Source organism: Emys orbicularis, chromosome 2, assembly GCF_028017835.1.
Source record: "Emys orbicularis isolate rEmyOrb1 chromosome 2, rEmyOrb1.hap1, whole genome shotgun sequence".
NCBI lineage: Eukaryota > Metazoa > Chordata > Testudines > Emydidae > Emys > Emys orbicularis.
The window spans coordinates 223645355-223665602 of NC_088684.1; the positions used below are offsets into that span (position 1 = coordinate 223645355).

Consider the following 20248-nt stretch of genomic DNA (forward strand, 5'->3'; position numbering starts at 1 on the left):
TGTAAGCGCTGTCGACTGCCTCGTCCTCCTCATCTCCTTCCTCATCTTCCCTGTCCGCTAACATGTCCGAGGAAGCGGCCGTCAACAATATCCCATCCTCAGAGTCCACGGTCAGTGGTGGGGTAGTGGTGGCGGCCGCACCTAGGATGGAATGCAGTGCCTCGTAGAAACGGGATGCCTGGGGCTGGGATCCGGAGCGTCCGTTTGCCTCTTTGGTCTTCTGGTACCCTTGTCTCAGCTCCTTGATTTTCACGCGGCACTGCGTTGCATCCCGGCTGTATCCTCTCTCTGCCATGGCTTTAGAGATCTTCTCGTAGATCTTTGCATTCCGTCTTTTGGAGCGCAGCTCGGAAAGCACGGACTCATCGCCCCACACAGCGATCAGATCCAAGACTTCCCGATCAGTCCATGCTGGGGCCCTCTTTCTATTCTGAGATTGCACGGCCATCTCTGCTGGAGAGGTCTGCATCGTTGCCAGTGCTGCTGAGCTCGCCACGATGTCCAAACAGGAAATGAGATTCAAACTGCCCAGACAGGAAAAGGAATTCAAATTTTCCCGGGGCTTTTCCTGTGTGGCTGGTCAGAGCATCCGAGCTCGGACTGCTGTCCAGAGCGTCAACAGAGTGGTGCACTGTGGGATAGCTCCCGGAGCTATTAGCGTCGATTTCCATCCACACCTAGCCTAATTCGACATGGCCATGTCGAATTTAGCGCTACTCCCCTCGTTGGGGAGGAGTACAGAAGTCGAATTTAAGAGACCTCTATGTCGAACTAAATAGCTTCATGGTGTGGACGGGTGCAGAGTTACTTCGATGTAACGGCGCTAAATTCGACATAAACTCCTAGTGTAGACCAGGCCTAAGAGAAACGTTCCCTAGTGGTGCCATTCTTTCACTGCAATATAATGCTGTTTTATTTTGTATAGCATCTTTCTTATGAGATATATCCCAATATACTAACCACTCTTTTAAAAAGCTGACAGATAGAGAAATTGAGATGCTGTATAGGCAAAGGAGAAAAGATAAGTTTTCAGATTTGAAAAATAAGAGTGCTGATGAGATAGAGAGATAGAAGAAGGTTGCTGCTTATGACAACAACGGCGAGATTATGTGAAAGAATAAAAAGGAGGCCTATGTTACATAAACAGAGGGAGTGGAGAGAGATGCAGTCTGGGTATGCATTTGAGTGTGATTGTATGGAATTGGATTATGCAGTGTAGTTAGATGTTAGAATCAAAAGGGAGTTTACTACAGAGTGTAGTCGTCTGTGTGCATGCTTGGTTATTATGGTTGAAAGACAGGTGGAGTTTAGTTTGGTGTGCATGTAAATGCTGGCTTATTGGTGATTTCCTGGATTTTTAGCAACTGTATTACTAAATGGGCTCTTAATCTTTGGGTCAGAAGCAGGTATCAGAAGGTTGCCACCCCCTTAACCCTGGCTAAATGAGAAGAGATCCTACAGGCATCCTGGTGTGGAAAAGGGAGTCATGGTATTGAAAAGCTTAATAACACCACTGTGCCAAAATCAGAAATTCCATCTCACAGGAAATTCCAATATTTCAATATTTGTTTTTGTCCTGAATCAGGATGAAAAATTGAAACAATTTTTTTTTTCATGGAGTGAAAAGTTTCAAAAAGTTTTGCTTCAGAAATGTCAAACTATTTTGTTTTCTCATTTCTGATCTAAACAAAATATTTCAATATTTTTTCATTTTGGTTTGTTGAACTGACTCAAATTATTACGTTTCAGTTCAATTCAACATTAAACTGTTTCCCTATGGCAGCGCATTGCCTCATAGGAGTTACAGCTGATAACCCTATTCTCCCCTATGGGCTGGGCTCACTTGCTGGACTACATCTTCCATGATGCACCTGCAGACAAATGATTCCCCTATACCATTCAGCTCAGTCAGAGGGGAGACTGTGTTACACTGGGAGATGCAGTCTAGCCAGGCAACAGTCCATAGGAGAGAATGAGGCCATGAGTCATCCAAACTACCGTTCCTGTGAGACAATTTCCCACCATAGGGAAATGCAGTTTTGTGTTAAACTGACTCAGAATTAAACATTTCAGGTTTGTTCAGCAAACCAAAATATTTCAGTTTTGGTCAAACCTTCCCAAAATGACATATTTTGTTTTGGTTTTCCCAACAGAAAATCAAAATATTTGGGTAAAATCTCAATTTTCCTGCAGAATATTTCAATTTTGTGGAAACTGCATGTACCATCAAAATATCATTCAGATGGAAAATTCCTGACCACCTGTTTAAGAACTTTGGAAGGTGGAGGAAATGCAGTTGACTGAAGATTTTTTGTGGGGTTTTATTCCAGGCTTCAAGAACCATTCAGAATGTTGCTGTTTTGGTAGGGTTGTTACAATGCAGTGCTAATTACTAGATGGTTTTCCTTCTTCTCTCACACGTACTGACTGATATGTCTTCTTGTTGATTTAACTGTCTAGCCAGTAGAGGGGGAAATACAAAATAACTGGATAATGCTCTTTAAAATCCCTTAATAATTTTTGGAGAAGTTAGCAGCCTACATTTGAAGTTGTCATTTTTGCAGCTCTTTCAAATGACTCATAATTTATTATCAGTTCTGGCCTATAAGTGGTGTCCCATCCCAAAAAATGTCATGTTGTATAATAAATAAATTGCTTGTTATTCATTTTTCTTGGGCTGTGATTTGCATACCAACAAAACATCTTCATTTGCTAATGGCTAAATAGCTCTTTGCCAAGTTTCAGCTCATCCACTGAAGTACCTAATGGGGAAAGAATCCATCAGTTCCCCTTACACCCATTAATTTTAGTCAGAAATTCCAGAATTTGTCACACATTTCCCCACCAAGAAAGTTTGTAACTGGTACAAAACCACTGCTGGGTTACGTTTAAGAGAAATAATTACATAAATCACACATTTTAGATCACCTGGCTGTGGTTTCTACTTAATGCTGAATATTATCAGTGTTGGGTATAAAAGGTTGTCAAAAGTTTTCTTTTCTTCTAGGAAAAAATAAAAGGCAACCTTATGAAAAAATATATATTTTTTTAACTTTTAAAGTTCCCTGATATTTGTAGCATCTTTATTAGAGCTGTAAGGAATTTTTGACAACATATTTTTCAACAGAAAATGCAACATCTAAACTGAAACTTTTCTTGGAAAAGGGTTGGTTTTGATGAATTTTTCAACTTGAAAAAAGTTTTCAAAACAGTTTTGAAATTGTTGAAACATTTTGTTTTGACATTTTCTAAATGAAAAACTCTTTTTTGTTTTCTCTGGATCAAAATAACTTTGTCTCTCTCTCTCTCTCTCTCTCTATCTCCTATTTATTTAAAAATAGGACATGGTCAGAATTGAAACAAAATATTTAAATTGATCTGAACCAGTTTTTCCCCCCCAGAATTTTGTTTTTGTGAACATTTTTGAGATTTTGACTTTTTGTCCTGATTTGGGAAGGGGAATTTTTCACACAACAGGTAAAACTCTTTCCCATCCAGCTCTAATGATTGTGATATGGTGTATCATTCCTATGAATATGGTTTTTCAGCATGCACCCCTACTTAACAAGTGAATAACAACACCCAGGAATTCTAGACATCACTCAGTCTCTTTCTCTATAGGATTCCCCCTCTCCTCCCTACTTGAAACTTATGGCTCTTTTGCAAAACAGCATTCCATGCCACAATGTTCTATGGGACAGAAACGGATGTGCAGGATAAGGCATAATACAAAAGTATTTGGCCCAATTATGGGCCTGGAGATACCATGATATATTTAATTATATACTTTATGCCCTTTAAAAAATATATCCGTAAAGATAGAACTGTATTTAACAGTTATAAGAAGAAGGGGACTGAGCTTGTAGTACAGTCATTTTAACCTTACAAGACAGATTCCCTTAACAACTTCAAGTTTGCCCTATGCAAACTTATATGCTGTAGTAATTGTCCATGCTTCTTGACGATGCCTTGTATCTGATCTTACCATATAACTGGGTGGGCTGAGTCAGGAGTTGACTTAGTACCCTGTCACTCAAATCCCCACCAGTATACATTAATTTGGACCTGATTAATTGATTGAGGGTGCCAATTAACTCAGTAGAGATATAGCGGAGGGGATAATTGGGTGGAAGTATCCCCAGCAGCTGGAATACTATAATCAGACAGGAAGGAAATGCTAAGGAGGAGAAGAGGTAGCCTAAAGAAAAGTAGGTGTAGGCAGGACTGGCTGCTGCTAGTACTGTAGTGTACTCATCCCCAGAAGGAGGTTGGGGATGCTGGTTACTGACTAAACTGTGTGTAAATAACACTCCAGGTTGTGGCCTGCTGAAGGAATATAATAAAGCACAGTGGTGGTAAACAACACCTGGAGTTGTTGTGATCAGTTACTGAGGCTGGAAAAGACTCTCAAGGGATCACCCTATAACAGTCCTAAAAATCAAATAGGCTGGATATGATTATTATTTGTGTGATGGCAACATCCAAAATGTGCTGGGTGCCAGTGACATATTGTTGAAGAGTTTACAGTCTGAACGGATAAAAGAGATGCAAATGGTGAGGGAAACATACAGCCAGAAAGAGACCAGGGTGATGCTAGGTACACATTTTGTTAGTTTTATTGTGAGTTTTTTAATCATTATAATATATACACTGTCCCCAACTACCCTTTAACTTAGTCATTTGTATGTGCTTATTTTTAAGTGTAAATGCACTTAATTTGTAGACAATGCTGCAGAAATGAGCAAATAGAAAAATGAAACAAGACAAATAGGAAAATCTCTAACCTAATTGTTATTTGGGTACTCCAAAATAGGTCTGCTTTTACTTCAACTGTTTGATGCTGATAGGATAAAATAGTATTTGATGTTTTTACAGATTCCTCTCCTCTTATGTTCTCTGTGATGTTGGTCCTTTTATCTTATGGCATTTTACTCAGTCCACCATGGTTAGCTTGAGTAATAACTAATCAGTCACCACTGAAATTGGACACTTGGTCCCAAATCCGATCAGTAAATATGGGTGTTCCCTTCACTTGACTTTGGCTGCTTTTTTGAAGAGGCTAGCGATCATGCTGTCTTGGGGACAGTCATCATTTGTCTGCCCAAAAATGCTACATTAGGACAGTCAAGTACACTTAGGAATTAGATTTTAGTTTCAATGAAAGCTATATAACAAAATTCCAAGATTTTAAACATTAAGAACATTACTCAGGTTCATCAGTCATACTATACAGATACTTGGAAACAGAATATAAAATATTACTTGGGTTGAGAATGACAAACTTTTGACTGTTTACACTTTAAAAGGTTGCCACTCTTAAGCTAGATTTTAAAACATGATAGGTAGCACAACTTTGTCTGCTGTCTCTGGGACTTGAATGGATGGGAGATAATTTGAGCACAACTTATTTCTCAGTCCAGATGTTTTCAGCCAGAGCATCCTACTGGCAACACCAGATGTCTAAGTAGGATGATGAAGGGAATTATGGTTCTTATAGATGATGAAAATCTAGAGCTTTGTAGAAACACAGGGGTGGTCTTTGCAAGCATTTGTATTTGAAACATGAACATGGGGCAAAAATATCAACATTTCTGTTTTTTTGCTGTTGTTGTTTGGTGTCTGTGTGTTCTTGTCAGATGTTCAGAGACCTGTTTTTTAAGGACTGAATCCCCAAATTACATGACCAAAATAATTATACTGAGTTTTCAAATCAGTATTTAGACATCTAACCTAGGTATTTGGCAAAACTGGGTACAGATAAATGCTGATTTGAACACCCAAATGAAGTATGATGCACAGCTTAGGTGGCTATGTCTGAAAATTAGAACTGTACAGAAGGGAAAAAAAGCAGAATTTCAGCCACTGGGAAAATTAGGCAAATTTAGTAAAATTTGCATGAAGAGAAAACAAACCATCGTCCAGGTGTCTTTACTTCCCCAGCCCAGCCCCGATTCTCTGTGTAACAGTGTAGCTCACTGTCTGGAATATTTTTTCAATCCCCTTTTTTTTGACCAAATCATGTCATCAACACTGCAGACAAAATAGTGCTATATGAAATTGTTGTTAAAATCATTTAAAAATATTTTCCTTGAAAGATATTTTGTAGGTTAGACAAGAACTTAGTAATTGTTTATGATCTTTCCTGTGTGTCTAATGCAGTGGGGAAATTGTGTCTTTTGGTCACAGTTCATATAGGAACGAATCCTTTTAATTGTCTTAAGTTTATTAATAAAGAACAGAGCTTTATGTGATACTAAGCAAAGATAACAGAAACAGAAAATGGTTACAGGCAAACAAAATAACATGCTTTATAGGCCTAAAATGTAATTCTAGCAAATTGTGTCTTCTTAAACAGCTTTCTCACTTACAGCATCCCCAGCCCTTCCTGGTAGGAGGCTCCAATGTTCAGAGAGTCAGAGGGTGTTGTCCCTTTTGTTACCAAAAGTGATGGATAATTAGAATGCCTTTTTACTCCCCTTATATTTCCCCAAATCCATTGTCTTTGCCTCAAGAGCCAGGTAGATTCCCTAGGGTACAGACTCTGTCCTCCAATGTGCTTAGTACACTGTTTCTTCCACCACTTGTAGCTTGATTGTTTACCTTATATGTTAATATACTTTCATGGTCAATCCACATTCCTTTATCTGTGTGTCAGGCTTGATTTATGCACTGCCTCCAAAACACATTTTAAGCATATATATCTGCACATATACATAACTCTTTATACACAGCCCATACACACATCATGGTGTTCCTGACCAGCATGTCACCAGTTTACGTACAATACCTTACAAGAAAAAAAACTTTTATAGTACAATAATATGTATGCAGTTGATTCAGTATAGGCCAAGACTAGAACAGGGTTCAAAAAAGAACTAGATAAATTCATGGAGGATATGTCCATCAATCGCTATTAGCCGCAATGGGCAGGGATGGTGTCCCTAGGCTCCGTTTGCCAGAGGCTGGGAGTGGGCACATTCAGCACCCACGGAGTCAGTGCCTATGCAGGATGCAGTTTCTGAATGTGCAGCTATCGCCCAGGATCAACTAAAATAACTTTTAAAAGGCTTATAAAAACTATTATATATAATTAGGTTAATTTGACCTTAAAACTGAGAAGATCTTAGAAAAATCATTAAAAAAACAAATACTATTATTATTTTCCCCTCCCTCAGGCAGACCAATGATTCTTACATGAGTGCTGATTTAATTTTTCTTTCATTCCAATTAGTTTTTGGAGGCATTTTTTTCAAGAGACTACCAGACAGAAAAGCAAAGCAAAGCAAAATATTCTCTCTTCCTATTTTTTATAGTCTTCTCTCCTTGTCACAATATCTTCACTTGATATTACATATTGTAAGCAGAGGCAAGAAGATGGTCAGACTACTGCAAGGAGAAAATTTTTAAAACTATGCACTAGAATATATTTGTATGACTTTTACTGATGTTCATGTGAGTCCTGAAGCTAAACCCTTAAATATTCCTTTGAATAAGTCTCCAATTAAAGATGGCAATCATAGCAACTTTCTTGATGCCCCTTGATTTTCTTAAAAGACCTCACAGAATTAATCGAAATTTTCATAGTAGAGGGACTGGTAAAGATCAAAGGATCTGGCCTAGACGCTTCCCCTAAAAGTTATGAGGGTGTCCTCTTCCCAGCGCCAACCATTTTGTGCAAGCTCATTTATAGGGGCCCAATCCAGTAGGTGAACTCTGAGTACACTTTCTAGATGGGGTCCTGCAGGCGAGTTTGGCAGAGCAACTCCTATTTTCCATGGTTCATGAATCACTCTGGGACTGGGTTGAGGCAGCAGCAGAAACCCAGTGCAGATACCCAGAAGCAGATACATAGGTGCCTAGGGAACATTTACTGCAAAAATTTAGATGCCAAATGAGTTTAGGCACCTGCAGGTTCAGGGGCACACTTACGGGACTTTTGTGAATCCCAGTGGGGCCTGATTCTGGGATTTAGGCATCTAAAGTGGTAGTTAGGTACCTACATTATTTTGTGAATCTAGACTCTGGATGATATACATTTCCTTTACCTTCAGACTACCATAAACTAAGGGCTTGTCTACACTGTCGGCAAATCCGTACCCGTGAAAGATGTAGCTATACTGAACTAACCCCTGGTGTAGACAGTGTAGGTTGATGGAAGAATTCTTCCATTACTCTAGCTACTGCCTCTTGGGAAGGTGGATTACCTACATCGACAAGATAACCCCTTCCGTTGGTATAGGTAGGGTCTACACTGAAGAGCTACAGCAGCTGCAGCTGTGCTGCTGTAGTATTTCAAATGTGGACAGGTCCTAAGAAATGTGTCTCAACGCTCATGGCTTGTCTATCTGGGGATACTAGGGAAGTTAAGACAAATCAACTAAAGGTGAGAAGTCAATGTGCATACATTAAAGTACATTACTCCCACCCAGATGGATGTTCTGTTTCAGGAGTAAAGTAGCCTTAGTTACCTGTGCCTTAATCTTCCTCCAAGAAGGATTAATATACAGCAAACAAGTAAGACCACTTTACTTGTGATTGAGAGCTTCAACGTGGGTGGAGGTGGGGTTAACACACTTTAATTTATGCCCATTGACTTTTCACTTTTAGTTGATTCTCCTTAACTTCTCTGAGCGTCCCTGTGTAGATCTGCCCTCAATTTACAAGCCATTTGGACTAAACCATATTTCCCCCCACAACACCATTTTCCCCATTCAAATTGTAGCCTGATCTATAGATTATGTATAAATTATTTTGATTACTTAAGAATTCCCAGTTATCATTTTGAGGTTTGACAGGTTCTTCACCCAAGATCAGGCCCAGTATTATTAAAATTACAGTATAGTTGGGAACTCCGATGTGCACAGTTGCAACACTCACACTATAGGAACTCTTCTATACTTACAATAATTTATTAATACATTTAGCAAAGTCACAAACACTCGAACCCAGTAAGGTGGACAGAGATAATACAGAATGGACATCTGAACATTCATATACTCACACCATCCTTTGCAGATGAACTTGAATTGTTAGCCATTATCTTCCTCATCACCTTTCTCCTCATCAGCAGTTGCCATCATTCTGGCACCTCCCAAGGGCTACATCTCTCCCCCCACACCCACCAGCTGGGATACAGCTTTTATAAAATGTTACACTGATACCACTGTGTCTAATACATATTCAGTAGGGGGTTCTGCCCTCTTCCTTATTCCTCATGCTACTAATGTTGGGGGTCATTCTCCTATAGATTAGCATATTAATTATCTCAATTTATTATCAAGTACTTCAACTTGTTGCCACGGCACTCCTGTGTTCAGATATCTGCGGGCATTTTATCCAAAAGCTGGTGTTAGCTCATGTTCCTGTGGTTGGCTGATGTCATGATGGACAAAATTCCCCCTCACACTCTGTTCCCCAAAACTTAGGGGTGACCATTAGGTCATTTACCTGTGTCATAGTTTATAGGCCTCAAGCCTTATGCTAGCTGCTGAAGCCAATGTGTTACAGGATACAGGCCTGTAGATTCCTTGCATTATTGCTGAATATAATGAAGGCAAGGCAGTAAATATAATGAAGCCGAGCTAGCCCCATGGGCTACAAAATCCAAGGAGACTTCTATGGGAAGGAGAAAGTATGGCCTTATCAGGCAACCTGAGTTCCATTCCTGCTATGTGACCTTGGGCAAGTCCTTCACCCATCTATGCTTCTGTTTCCTCTCTCATCCTTTGTCTGGCTTGTCTATTTAGACAGTCCCTCCTCTGGAGTGCTTACAGTCTACTACTGCTAGTATTATTATTGGTAGTATTTATTTATTTGTATTATTGTAGTGCCTAAATATGAGGTGCCATCTTGTGCTAATCACTGTATAAACACTTACTGTGTGTTTGTACAGTGTCTATCACAAAGGGACCCCAGTCTCGGCTGAGGACTTTATGTGGTACTCTAATTCAAATTATTATTATTAACCACAACAAGGCCATTGGGCAATAGCTATTGTTTAGTGACCTGCATCACTATTTCTGTTTCTTTGGTACTAAAAATTATTTCCTCAATCTTGGCATGTGATTCAGGAACTGTCTCTATTACATGTATGCCAGGTACTTATGAGTGTATAGAGACAGGCTCTTTGGTGTGAAATATCATGCACCAATAGATCCATAAGTCACAAGATTGGCAGGTCAAATATGATGAGTCAGCTTCTGGTTGGACTATGGAAGGAAGCTATTTCCTGATTGGGAGACAATGTATTTGACACAGGGACAGGATTCTGTATATCTAGTATAATTAAGAAGTATGTATGTTCTTGAGAAGGGGAAGCTCGCTCCTCTCTGAGTTAACACTGCTCTTTCAGAACTCCATCAAGCAACTCTGTGTTCAAAACGAGGTCTCTAGCCAAATGGTGTCTGTTACTGCTCTAGGAGCCTATTTGTTCTTATATATTCCCCAAACCCATTATACTCTGTTACAACCATGTCCTTGAGGCTATTATCCAAAATCCCTACCCAAGCTATGTGACTCCAGTGTCAATCAAAACTACACTATCACGCTTGGATTGGTGTTATTGTGTTTGCTTCCATAAACAAAAAGGGAGCCATTTGCTACTCCAAAGAGCCCCACTCAAAGTTTTTACATTTCACAAGGATGTGTTTGAGACAGTAAGTACTCTAAACTCCCTAATCAGGGGCCATGATATAATGATTGTCAAAATGTCCTGTTAACATCACATGATACTGAGTTTTGTGGCTCTCCTGTTGATGTTATTTGTACATCAGTAGTGCCCAAAGGCCTAAATCAAAATCAGGGCCCAATGGATGTTGATTTGTTCTGTGGAAACTCTCTTCTCTGTCTTAAATCTCACTATTAAATCCATTTGCAGCCAAAATATTCCATATTTTATTTCTTGACTCATCAAAGAGAATCTAGCCCGTTTGTAGTTGCATCATTTACCTATTCTTTGAGCCAAGTGCCATGCAGTAGGTGTACCTGTTCTGCTGTGTACAATAGTAACAGGGAAGACAAGAGAGAGGCATGACTTTTTTATTGTCAGCTCTGACCTAAATAAAAGTTGAATGGTTTCTTTTATAATTTGTCTTAAACCGAGCTGCACATGATAGATGACAATCTCCTTCACGATCTTTTCATTATTGCCAGGGAATCTTGAAAAGGGAAGAAAACTGTAGAGACTATAATGCAGTACATTTTAAGGGTATGTCTTCACTACCAACATTAAAGCACTGCTGCAGCAGTGCTTTAACGTGGCTGTGTGGTCGCATGTGGAGCTCAGTTTAAGACAAATTATAAAAAAACCACCCCCGTGAGGGGAGTAGCTACCAGTGCTGGGAGCATGGCTTCCAGTGCTGGTGCACTGTCTACACTGCCACTTTACAGCGCTGAAACTTGCATCGCTCAGAGGGGTGTTTTTTCACACCCCTGAGTGAGAAAGTTTCAGCACTGTAAATTGCCAGTGTAGAGATGGCCTCACATCTTGACATGTGCTTGAGTCTCATGGAAAAGGATTCCAGTCACTTGGAGGTTTATTCAGTTTTGAAGGCTGGGCCTTTTCTGAAATCCCCTACTTTTGCTGTAGTACTGATGCAGCTCCACCAGCACTAGCAATGGTGGGAAAACTAGTATAAGAACTGGCACAAAATTTTTTAGTACAATGTTGTCCGATTCTGAGTGATTAAACACTGCTGTTCCCAGTCGACGATAATACTTCCATTGTTACTACCAGTAGTGGAAAGATAAGTACCTCAGACAAGGGTTGAATATACTATGAATATGCAAAGGAAAAATGGTGAAGACCCGCCTAGTTTCTGTTATTAAGATAACCTTTGATAGGATGAAATATTTCTTTGTTCCGAATGTACAGATACATTCTGCCTTCCCACACAAAATGGGGGCAAGAGGCAGTGGTCTAAACAGTTAGAATTAAAATGGTTTGCGGAGCAGTAGATAAGTTATCATCAATGGAACAGTTGTACAGAAATCTTTTCTGTCATGGCTTGTAAGTGAATAAATAGTAAAGATTATGGAGGATTTTCCCTCCTCTTGATGCATTGGGGAACTATGTGAATGAATATCCTAGCATTGATTAGGAGACTGCTCAGTCCAGTGGTCAGAGAACAGAACAGACACACTGGGTTCTGCTCTAGTTGTCCTACTGATTCACTGCATAATTATGAGCAAGTCAGTTAACCTCACTGCATGTTATCTTTTGTGTCTTTAAATCAGTGGGACTATTTGAGAAGTAAGGTACTGCTCATGTACACAAGAGTGACAGAATTTGGCCCAAAGTAAAAAAGCTAAAAATTAGTGGCAATTTTAAGTTTTGTATTTATTTCCTGCTGTTGTGTACTAAGACATTTCTAGTATTACATACGGCATTAAATATATGTTTATGATATTTTATATTGTGCCATGAAAACTGAAAATTTTCTCTCTGAAAAATAGTACTCTTTCTGCAGGGAAAAAGATACACCTTAAGGCCACAGCCTTGCAAAGACTTCCATACATGCTTAGCTTTTAAGCAAGTGAGTGATCCAACATATACATCAGTCTTTGTGGTAGTGAGATCTTAGTTATGATGCAGGCAGATCCTTGGTGCATCACAAGGGGACTCAGTTCTTAAATGTGTTATTTGAATTTTGAAGTTTAGATTTAGTCCTAAAAGGATGGTTGGGGGTTAAGATTTTGGCACAGTATATCTGCTGGGAAATTGACTATATTTTATTTCTATACTATTCTTTCAATACAGAGAATATAACCTTTGTGCATTTGTTTCAGGTATAATTAAACGAAGTTTCAGTGCTTCTGAAAGACCACCTCAGACAAGGTATGTACAATTTTAGGTTTCAAAAATCAGATTTGATCATCGTTATTTTGAATTCCAGTTTGGATATTCCACAAAGAATTTTTTCCAGTTGTCCTGGATAAAACTTTTGTGGAGTGTCTGCAAACGTGTTAATTACCTCAAGCTAACTGGCAATCAATTAACTTGAGGTAAAAACTCTACTGTCAACATACTGTTATAGATTGTCTATGCACAGAAGTTGCACCGGTTTAACAAAAGGTATGACATTAAATTGATTTAGTTAAACCAGTGCAGTTTTATGACTGGACACCTTTATGTCAGTTCCAACTAGAGCTGGTAGAAAAATACAATTTTTTATTTCTGCAACATATTTTGAACAAAGCATATTTTTGGTGGGAAAAAATATGCATGTGTGTGTATTTAACTGTGCACACAAGTGTCTTGTCCTTTGAAGTACTCTAAACCAGCTAGTGCTTCTTTACAAAATTAGATGAATGTTTTGGGAAATCCATGATCTGATAAAATAGATTCTCCTGTTGCTGTCAACATATAAATGCCTTCTTGGTCTATGGAGGAATGAGCACCAGGAAGGGTACCAAGAGGTCTTGAATACTATTCCCACATCTTTGTTAACTGACCTTAATAGTACGTAGACCTTCACAATCCGTTTTAGTGAGGCATCACACCACTCGTCTGAGATAGGCCAACATTGTTACCACCCTTTTACAATGGAATAACTGAGGTTATGCAAAGGTTATGCAATTTGGGGAGGGATAGCTCAGTGGTTTGAGCATTGGCCTGCTAAACCCAGGGTTGTGAGTTCAATCCTTGAGGGGGCCATTTAGGGATCTGGGGCAAAATCAGTACTTAGTCCTGCTAGTGAAGGCAGGGGGCTGGATTCGATGACCTTTCAGGGTCCCTTCCAGTTCTATGAGATAGGTATATCTCCATATATTATTATATTATTATTATAAGATCACATACAAAGTCTTGTTAGAACCTGGAGTAGACTCTGATCAACTAATACCTTTTATCCACTAGACAAGAATGCCATCAATGCAAATTTTCTGTTCCTTATAGTCACCATAGGTAAAGTGGGGCTAATAATACTTACCTGCCTATATAAAGTGTGTTGAGCTATACTGAGGAAAAAGGTTTAGATAGTTTAGCGGATTAGTGAAGGTTTTATACACTGAAGATCTGGATCTAACACTCTTTTGCTGCACGTTAAAGGCTCAAAAACCAGAAGGCAAATAAACAGAACCTTCAATATATTATTGTATAAAAAAACTCATGCGTTTTAAACCAGTCTCATGATTTATTTTTGGAACTTGACTCATGATTTTGGACACCTGTGGTTGTCAGTCCTGTCTACTGCTTGCCAGAAACTTTGTAAATTAAGGATCATTGTTTTTTCACACTGCTGAAGCAAGTCGACCTCTGTTTGTGGGTCTTTTTTGTTTTGTTTTGGACCAGATCAGAGAAAAACTCTGCAAAGTGGTACATGCACCTTACAGAGGCAGGCACAATATGTTGTTTCTTTTAACATTGTTTAATCTTGTCCCCCTCACAGCCCTAATTTTCTTTACCTGTGACTATGGCCAGGATCACTTGCAGAGAGATATTTTCATATGTATACGGTGCAGTGTTCAAAATTATTTTAAAATGTTGATTCTGGGTCATGTAGCTGAAGCTGCTGGACTGTGCCAAATATTGGGGAGAAAGGGATGGGAGGTAGGAGATCAGGAGGAGGCATGTGAAGGGAGCAAGGGATATTTTATATTTCCTCTATGATTTTATATTTTATTTTATTTGAAACAAATTTATATGATTTGAAACAAGACAATATCAAACCTACTTCTGTTTTATAGAGATTATATTGGAGGCCTAGGATCAAGACCAAGACCAGGTAATTACATGTTTATGACAACCAGACTTGCACTGAAATTAATCTTACCATTTCCAAGTTCTTTTAAATTTTGTTTTAGTTGCATATACAGTATCTCCCTCTTTTATTTCTTCAGCTTTGCTGCCTCTTGACCTGCTTCTGAGAGTACCTACACTCATGTTCAGGGCCAACGTTAAGAAAATAGAGACATCGTTAGTGACAGGGTGGCAGTCTTATAGCCTTCCAGCTGTGGTTCTTCGCAACCTAAAAGATCATGGTAGTACTCAACAGTAACATTTTGAAGTGAAACAAATGATAGGAGAGCACAACATTATGTATGAGACAGAAACACAGTATGTGAGTGATCCTTAAGGAAACATTTTAAAAATATGAATTCCAAGAAAATTCTTCGGGGCTCTATTTTAGCATGCCTTACCCAGCGCAAATTTCCATTTAATGCAGTTGGAATTTCTCCTGAGTAGGTAGTGCTGCATAGAGTCTTTGTAAGTTACAATACGTTTGCACATATATCATCATTGGTGAAGCAGTCTTGTAGTTTCAGATGCTTTTTATTCTCACTGATATGATTTAAATACTCTATGCTGTTACTTCATAATCTACGCTGTCACTTGGATTCAGTTGTATTTGAAAGAAAAATTTTTTGAGCAATTGGAATATTGCTCTTCATAGAGACTCTTCCATTTACATATAGTAACTGTTGTTTCACAGCTTTTTGGTTATTAAGTCTGTTTTGGGAATTTTAATTACACAATACAAAACACAAATTATTGCCCAATTATAACAGTGGCTATTGTTTTCTCAAAAGTGTTGTAATTAGAGATATACAAACTCTGTGAATACACCCTGGTGTATCCAGCTAGAATGTCTCAAAATCATAATGGTCTGTGAGACAACATAACTGCCCTTAGGGTAAATTAAAGAGAATGTTGATATCTCCCATTAGAAGGTTTTAGGGCCTAGATCTAAAGTAGACTCTAAAGCATGTCTTAGAAATACCTCCATTGCAGAGATGTATGTCTGCTCCCTAGATTTCAATACATGCATTTATGCTTTTGAGTTGGTTTCCAGATCAGATGCCCAATCTGGGATAGCAGTTGTACAATCTTGTTTAATAAGTTTCCCTCCGAATTTTGCTACTACTACAGGGGTGGGCAAACTGTGTGGGCTGGATCCGTTTGGATCCGGCCCGTGGGATTGCCACCCCCGTGGTGCCATGGGCCCCGCGCTGCTGCTGGAACTGGCCGGCATCATGTCCCTGCGGCCCCTGGGGGGGGGGGGGAGGCGGCAGAGGGCTCCGCACACTGTCCTCGCCTTTAGGCACCACCCCTCGCAGTTCCCATTGGCCGGGAACGGGGAACCCAATGGGAGCTTCGGGAGAGGTACTCACAGGTGAGGGCAGCGCGCGGAACCCTATGCCCCCGCTCCCGGAAGTGGCCACGGGGACGTGGTGCCAGCTGCTTCTGGGAGCAGCATGGCGCAGGGCCAGGGAGCCTGTCTTAGCCCCGCTACGTGCCGCTGCCACCCTGGAGCAGCTCCAGGTAAGCGGCGCCGGGCTGGAGTCCGCACCCTAAACCTTTCTTGTACCCTGCACCCCAACCCCCTGCCCTGAGCCCCTTCCCGCACTCCACACCCCTTCCTGCATCCCAACCCCTGCCCTGAGCCCCCGTCGCACCCCTCCTGCACCCGAACCCCCTGCCCTGAGCCCCCTCTCACACTCTGCACTCCCTCCCGCACCCCAACCCCCTGCCTCAGCCCTACATTCATGGCCCTGCATGCAATTTCCCCACCCAGATGTGGCTCTTGGGCCAAAAAGTTTGCCCACCCCTGTACTACTATCTAATCCCCTGAGAGTATGGATCCATACTGACAATCTGCTGATGACTAAGCTCTTTATTTAAGATCCAGAAGTGATAATGTATATGACTTTAAATGTGCAACATTAGAAAGTCATAAGTTGCAATTGATTTATCATGTAGGAATTATAGAACTTTAAATCTGATGTATATTAAAACCCCTTTACACTATTCTGGCAGGCAGAACAGTGTAGAGGGGGCCTATGTGAAAATAAGAATTGTGCCAGTGTTAAATCAATTGTATCTTCTGACTTTCTGTGAATCAATTTTTGTTTGCAGAAGACATAATACATAGTTGTATGCTTTAGTCTTTTAAAATGGTCTAAAGCTTGGTCAGCAATATTTTTTCTAATGATCCTTAAAGTTTGAATTAATATTTTTCCATGGAACACAAATAAATCATTATTATGCCACTATGGTTCAAAAGGTAGATGCATAGTGCTCTTTAATTAATGAAGCATAGTTAACTTTTCATTGTGTAGTCCATAAATCGGGGTTTAGTATACTCTGCTTAGTAAATAGCTCAGCAATACTAGTTAATTTAAGAAGGCTAGTAAATTTGTTTCCTATCAAGCTGCCTGTGGCTAATCTATATCTGATATCTCATTGAGGAAGGGAGGGAACAAATCACATAGGAGTTTGAGATTACTTGCTGGCTAGCCAATGAACATTTTTGCTTCAAAACAAGTAAACAGCCTTTTAACTGTTATTCTTCGGGGGGAGGGATAGCTCAGTGGTTTGAGCATTGGGCTGCTAAACCGAAGGTTGTGAGTTCAATCCTTGAGGGGGCCACTTAGGGATCTGGGGCAAAATCAGTACTTGGTCCTGCTAGTGAGGGCAGGGGGCTGGACTCAATGACCTTCAAGGTCCCTTCCAGTTCTAGGAGATAGGATATCTCCATTAATTTAATTTAAGGGAAAAATATTAAGAACATTTAGTTACTTACATATGGGTACCAACAGAAAGAAAACGTATCACTGCACCAGGCAATTTTGGCTACTACATCAAATTCCTATTAGATATATAATATATTACAGCCTATAGACCATCACAAGAATAATGTTGGCGGTGTCTATGCTGTAATGACTATTTTTGAGCAGAAGGCATAACACTGTTTACCCTTTGGCTATCATGTCTGTTTTAGGATATCTCTAGGCCTTTTTGCATTACTATTATTAATTTTTCTAATTTGGTTAAGCTATTCTTACTTTATCATCTCACCTGCCTCTGTCAAATTCCAGTTCTTCCTCAGTCTTATCTCAGGGTGAATGCTACTTCCTGATTTCCAAGAGTGGGGTTCTTTCTCTCCATTGGTCTTTTCCACAATTCCAAACTCTCCTCCTCCCAGCTTGTCTTCAGGTTCTTACCAAGCAGTGTCTTGAAATGCCCTCTTGTCATCTTTGGTTACATGTATAGAGGGGCAAAACTGACCGTACATACCTATCCATAAGTGATTTAGTGAGTATTCATGACATAGCTCAGAAATCCAAGGCAGTAGCTTTGGGAGGAGATATGTTTATAAACTCCAATTTCATGTATGTAACCTATTTATGCTGAAAGCCATATACTTCAGTATAATCTATACACATCCTCTTATTGGATGGTTTCACAAAGCTGTAAATCAAAAAATTTACAATACAGTTGTAATATAAATAAATGTACAGTAGAACCTCAGAGTTACAAACTGGCTGGTTAACCACACACCTCATTTGGAACCCGAAGTACACAATCAAGCAGCAGCAGCAGCGACAAAAATAAATAAATAAAAAAGTAAATACACTACAGTATTGTGTTAAATGTAAACTACTAAAAAAAAAAAAAGGGGAAAGTTTAAAAAAAAGATTTGACAAGGTAAGGAAACTGTTTCTTTGGTTGTTTCATTTAAATTAAGATGGTTAAAGCAGCATTTTTCTTCTGCATAGTAAAGTGTCAAAGCTGTAGTAAGTCAATGTTCAGTTGTAAACTTTTGAAAGAACAACCATAACGTTTTGTTCAGAATTGCAAACATTTCAGAGTTACGAACAGCCATCATTCCCAAGGCATTCATAACTCTGAGGTTCTACTGTATTTTGCCCAGGCAAAAATATAGCACCTATGAATGCATAACTTCCTCTAGCTGTATTTCATGAATGAATCGATACTACAGATTGAGTAGAATAACAGATAGTGATGATCTAGCTTGAAAGGAAAGCATGCAAATCTAGTTAATATGTTCATGAAATAAAATTGGAAAATTCAGCTTCTCTTTCCCTTTGTTGTAAATAATTCAATTATTAACAATCGGTTTTACATTTCTTTCTTGCCTAAATAAAATCAGCAATAACTAATTTAATACATTATTCATAATAAGTAAAAGCCTTTAAAAAAGTGTTGTGTTCTTAATTCTAAAACTATGAATGATTGCTTTTGTTAAAGAAAATTACTTTGAATTTTTTTTTTGTTCCAATTCCTCCAATTTTTCTGTCAGACACAGTTCTGGATTATCAAACAGAGATTCAACAAGTGCATCAGTAAAAATCCACCTTTGCAAACACAGTGAAGCAGTTACTGGTGCATGCACCAGATGTGTGTAGCTTTTTGTATGCATACCTATTGCCTCCTATATTTGAAAAATTGACCCATAATGTGTGCTTAAGTTATAACTCTGACTAAAGAAAAATTAAAATTCAAAACACTAAATTTTAAAAAAAAGATTGTTGGTGCCTCTGTTCTCAGTGAGGGTGAGAAACTGGAGACAATGCATAGGGGCATGATTTTCTGAAATTTTATTAAAAGAGAAATACTTTACAAACCAGATAAAACAATAACTTCTAAATTTGTAAAGTCTGTACTCAGTATCCTGAAACAAGCTTACTTCTGTGACCAGCGGAAAGGGGGGTGTGTGTGTGTGTGTGTGTGTGTGTGTGTGTGTGTGTGTGTGTGTGTGTTTAAAAAACCCAATGACTTTCATGAGTACATCACACACATGTATACGTGGGGATTAAATTTGTATTTGCATTTGGTGTTTTCTATAACCCATACTCACCTTTTTATCAATATTCAATTAATCTGACAACTGAAAGTTTGAGGTTTTAAAGCCAATTTTCCCTGCATATTCATAGATGAAGGTAGCTCTGCTTGTATGAATCTCCACTCATGTATATGTAGCATGATGGACTATGAAACAGAGTAAATTCATGCCACTAAATCTACAGAAAATGTTAATTTTATTGATAAAGTGCCCCATGGCAAGGTGCTCAAGATGCTGCACAGTTAAAATATATAACAAAACAACAATTAACAGACAATACAAAAACCCCACAAATAAAACCCTAAAAAGATATAATGATGTCATTAAGCAGGAGTCATACACCGGAGCTGAAAGGGATTTCAGGTGGAAACACCTGCTGTGTTTTCAGTAGTTTTTTAAAAAGTGGGGCAGGGATTGTCTGAGGTGGATGTCAAGGGAAGTAAGTTCCATCTCCCTAGCGCCACCACACAAAGGACTCAGTTACCTGCTGGTGCAAGTCATTATTATCAGTGCCATGTGTACTCCATGGCACTAATAGAACCAATTTTATGTCAACAACTGGAATTTCACACATCAATCTTCGCAAAGCAAGAAATATCGATCCCTTGGCACCACGCAAACACACACAAATCTGACTCATAGTTTAAAATACTCAGATGTAA

The 20248-nt window shown here is 39.2% G+C and overlaps 1 protein-coding gene across 3 annotated transcripts in view; it reads left to right on the top strand.

The window, feature by feature from the left end:
• The window catches only part of NEK10 (NIMA related kinase 10), a 141805-nt gene that overhangs the window by 110906 nt on the left and 10651 nt on the right, over nucleotides 1-20248 (top strand). For 2 of the 3 annotated variants that reach the window (XM_065399062.1, XM_065399063.1), the window contains 2 exons: nucleotides 12787-12835; nucleotides 14686-14723. In XM_065399062.1, coding sequence (XP_065255134.1) covers nucleotides 12787-12835; nucleotides 14686-14723 — 87 coding nt within the window. Of the gene's footprint in view, nucleotides 1-12786; nucleotides 12836-14685; nucleotides 14724-14838; nucleotides 14980-20248 lie in introns of all 3 variants that reach the window. The other variant, XM_065399061.1, reaches the window with a different exon arrangement.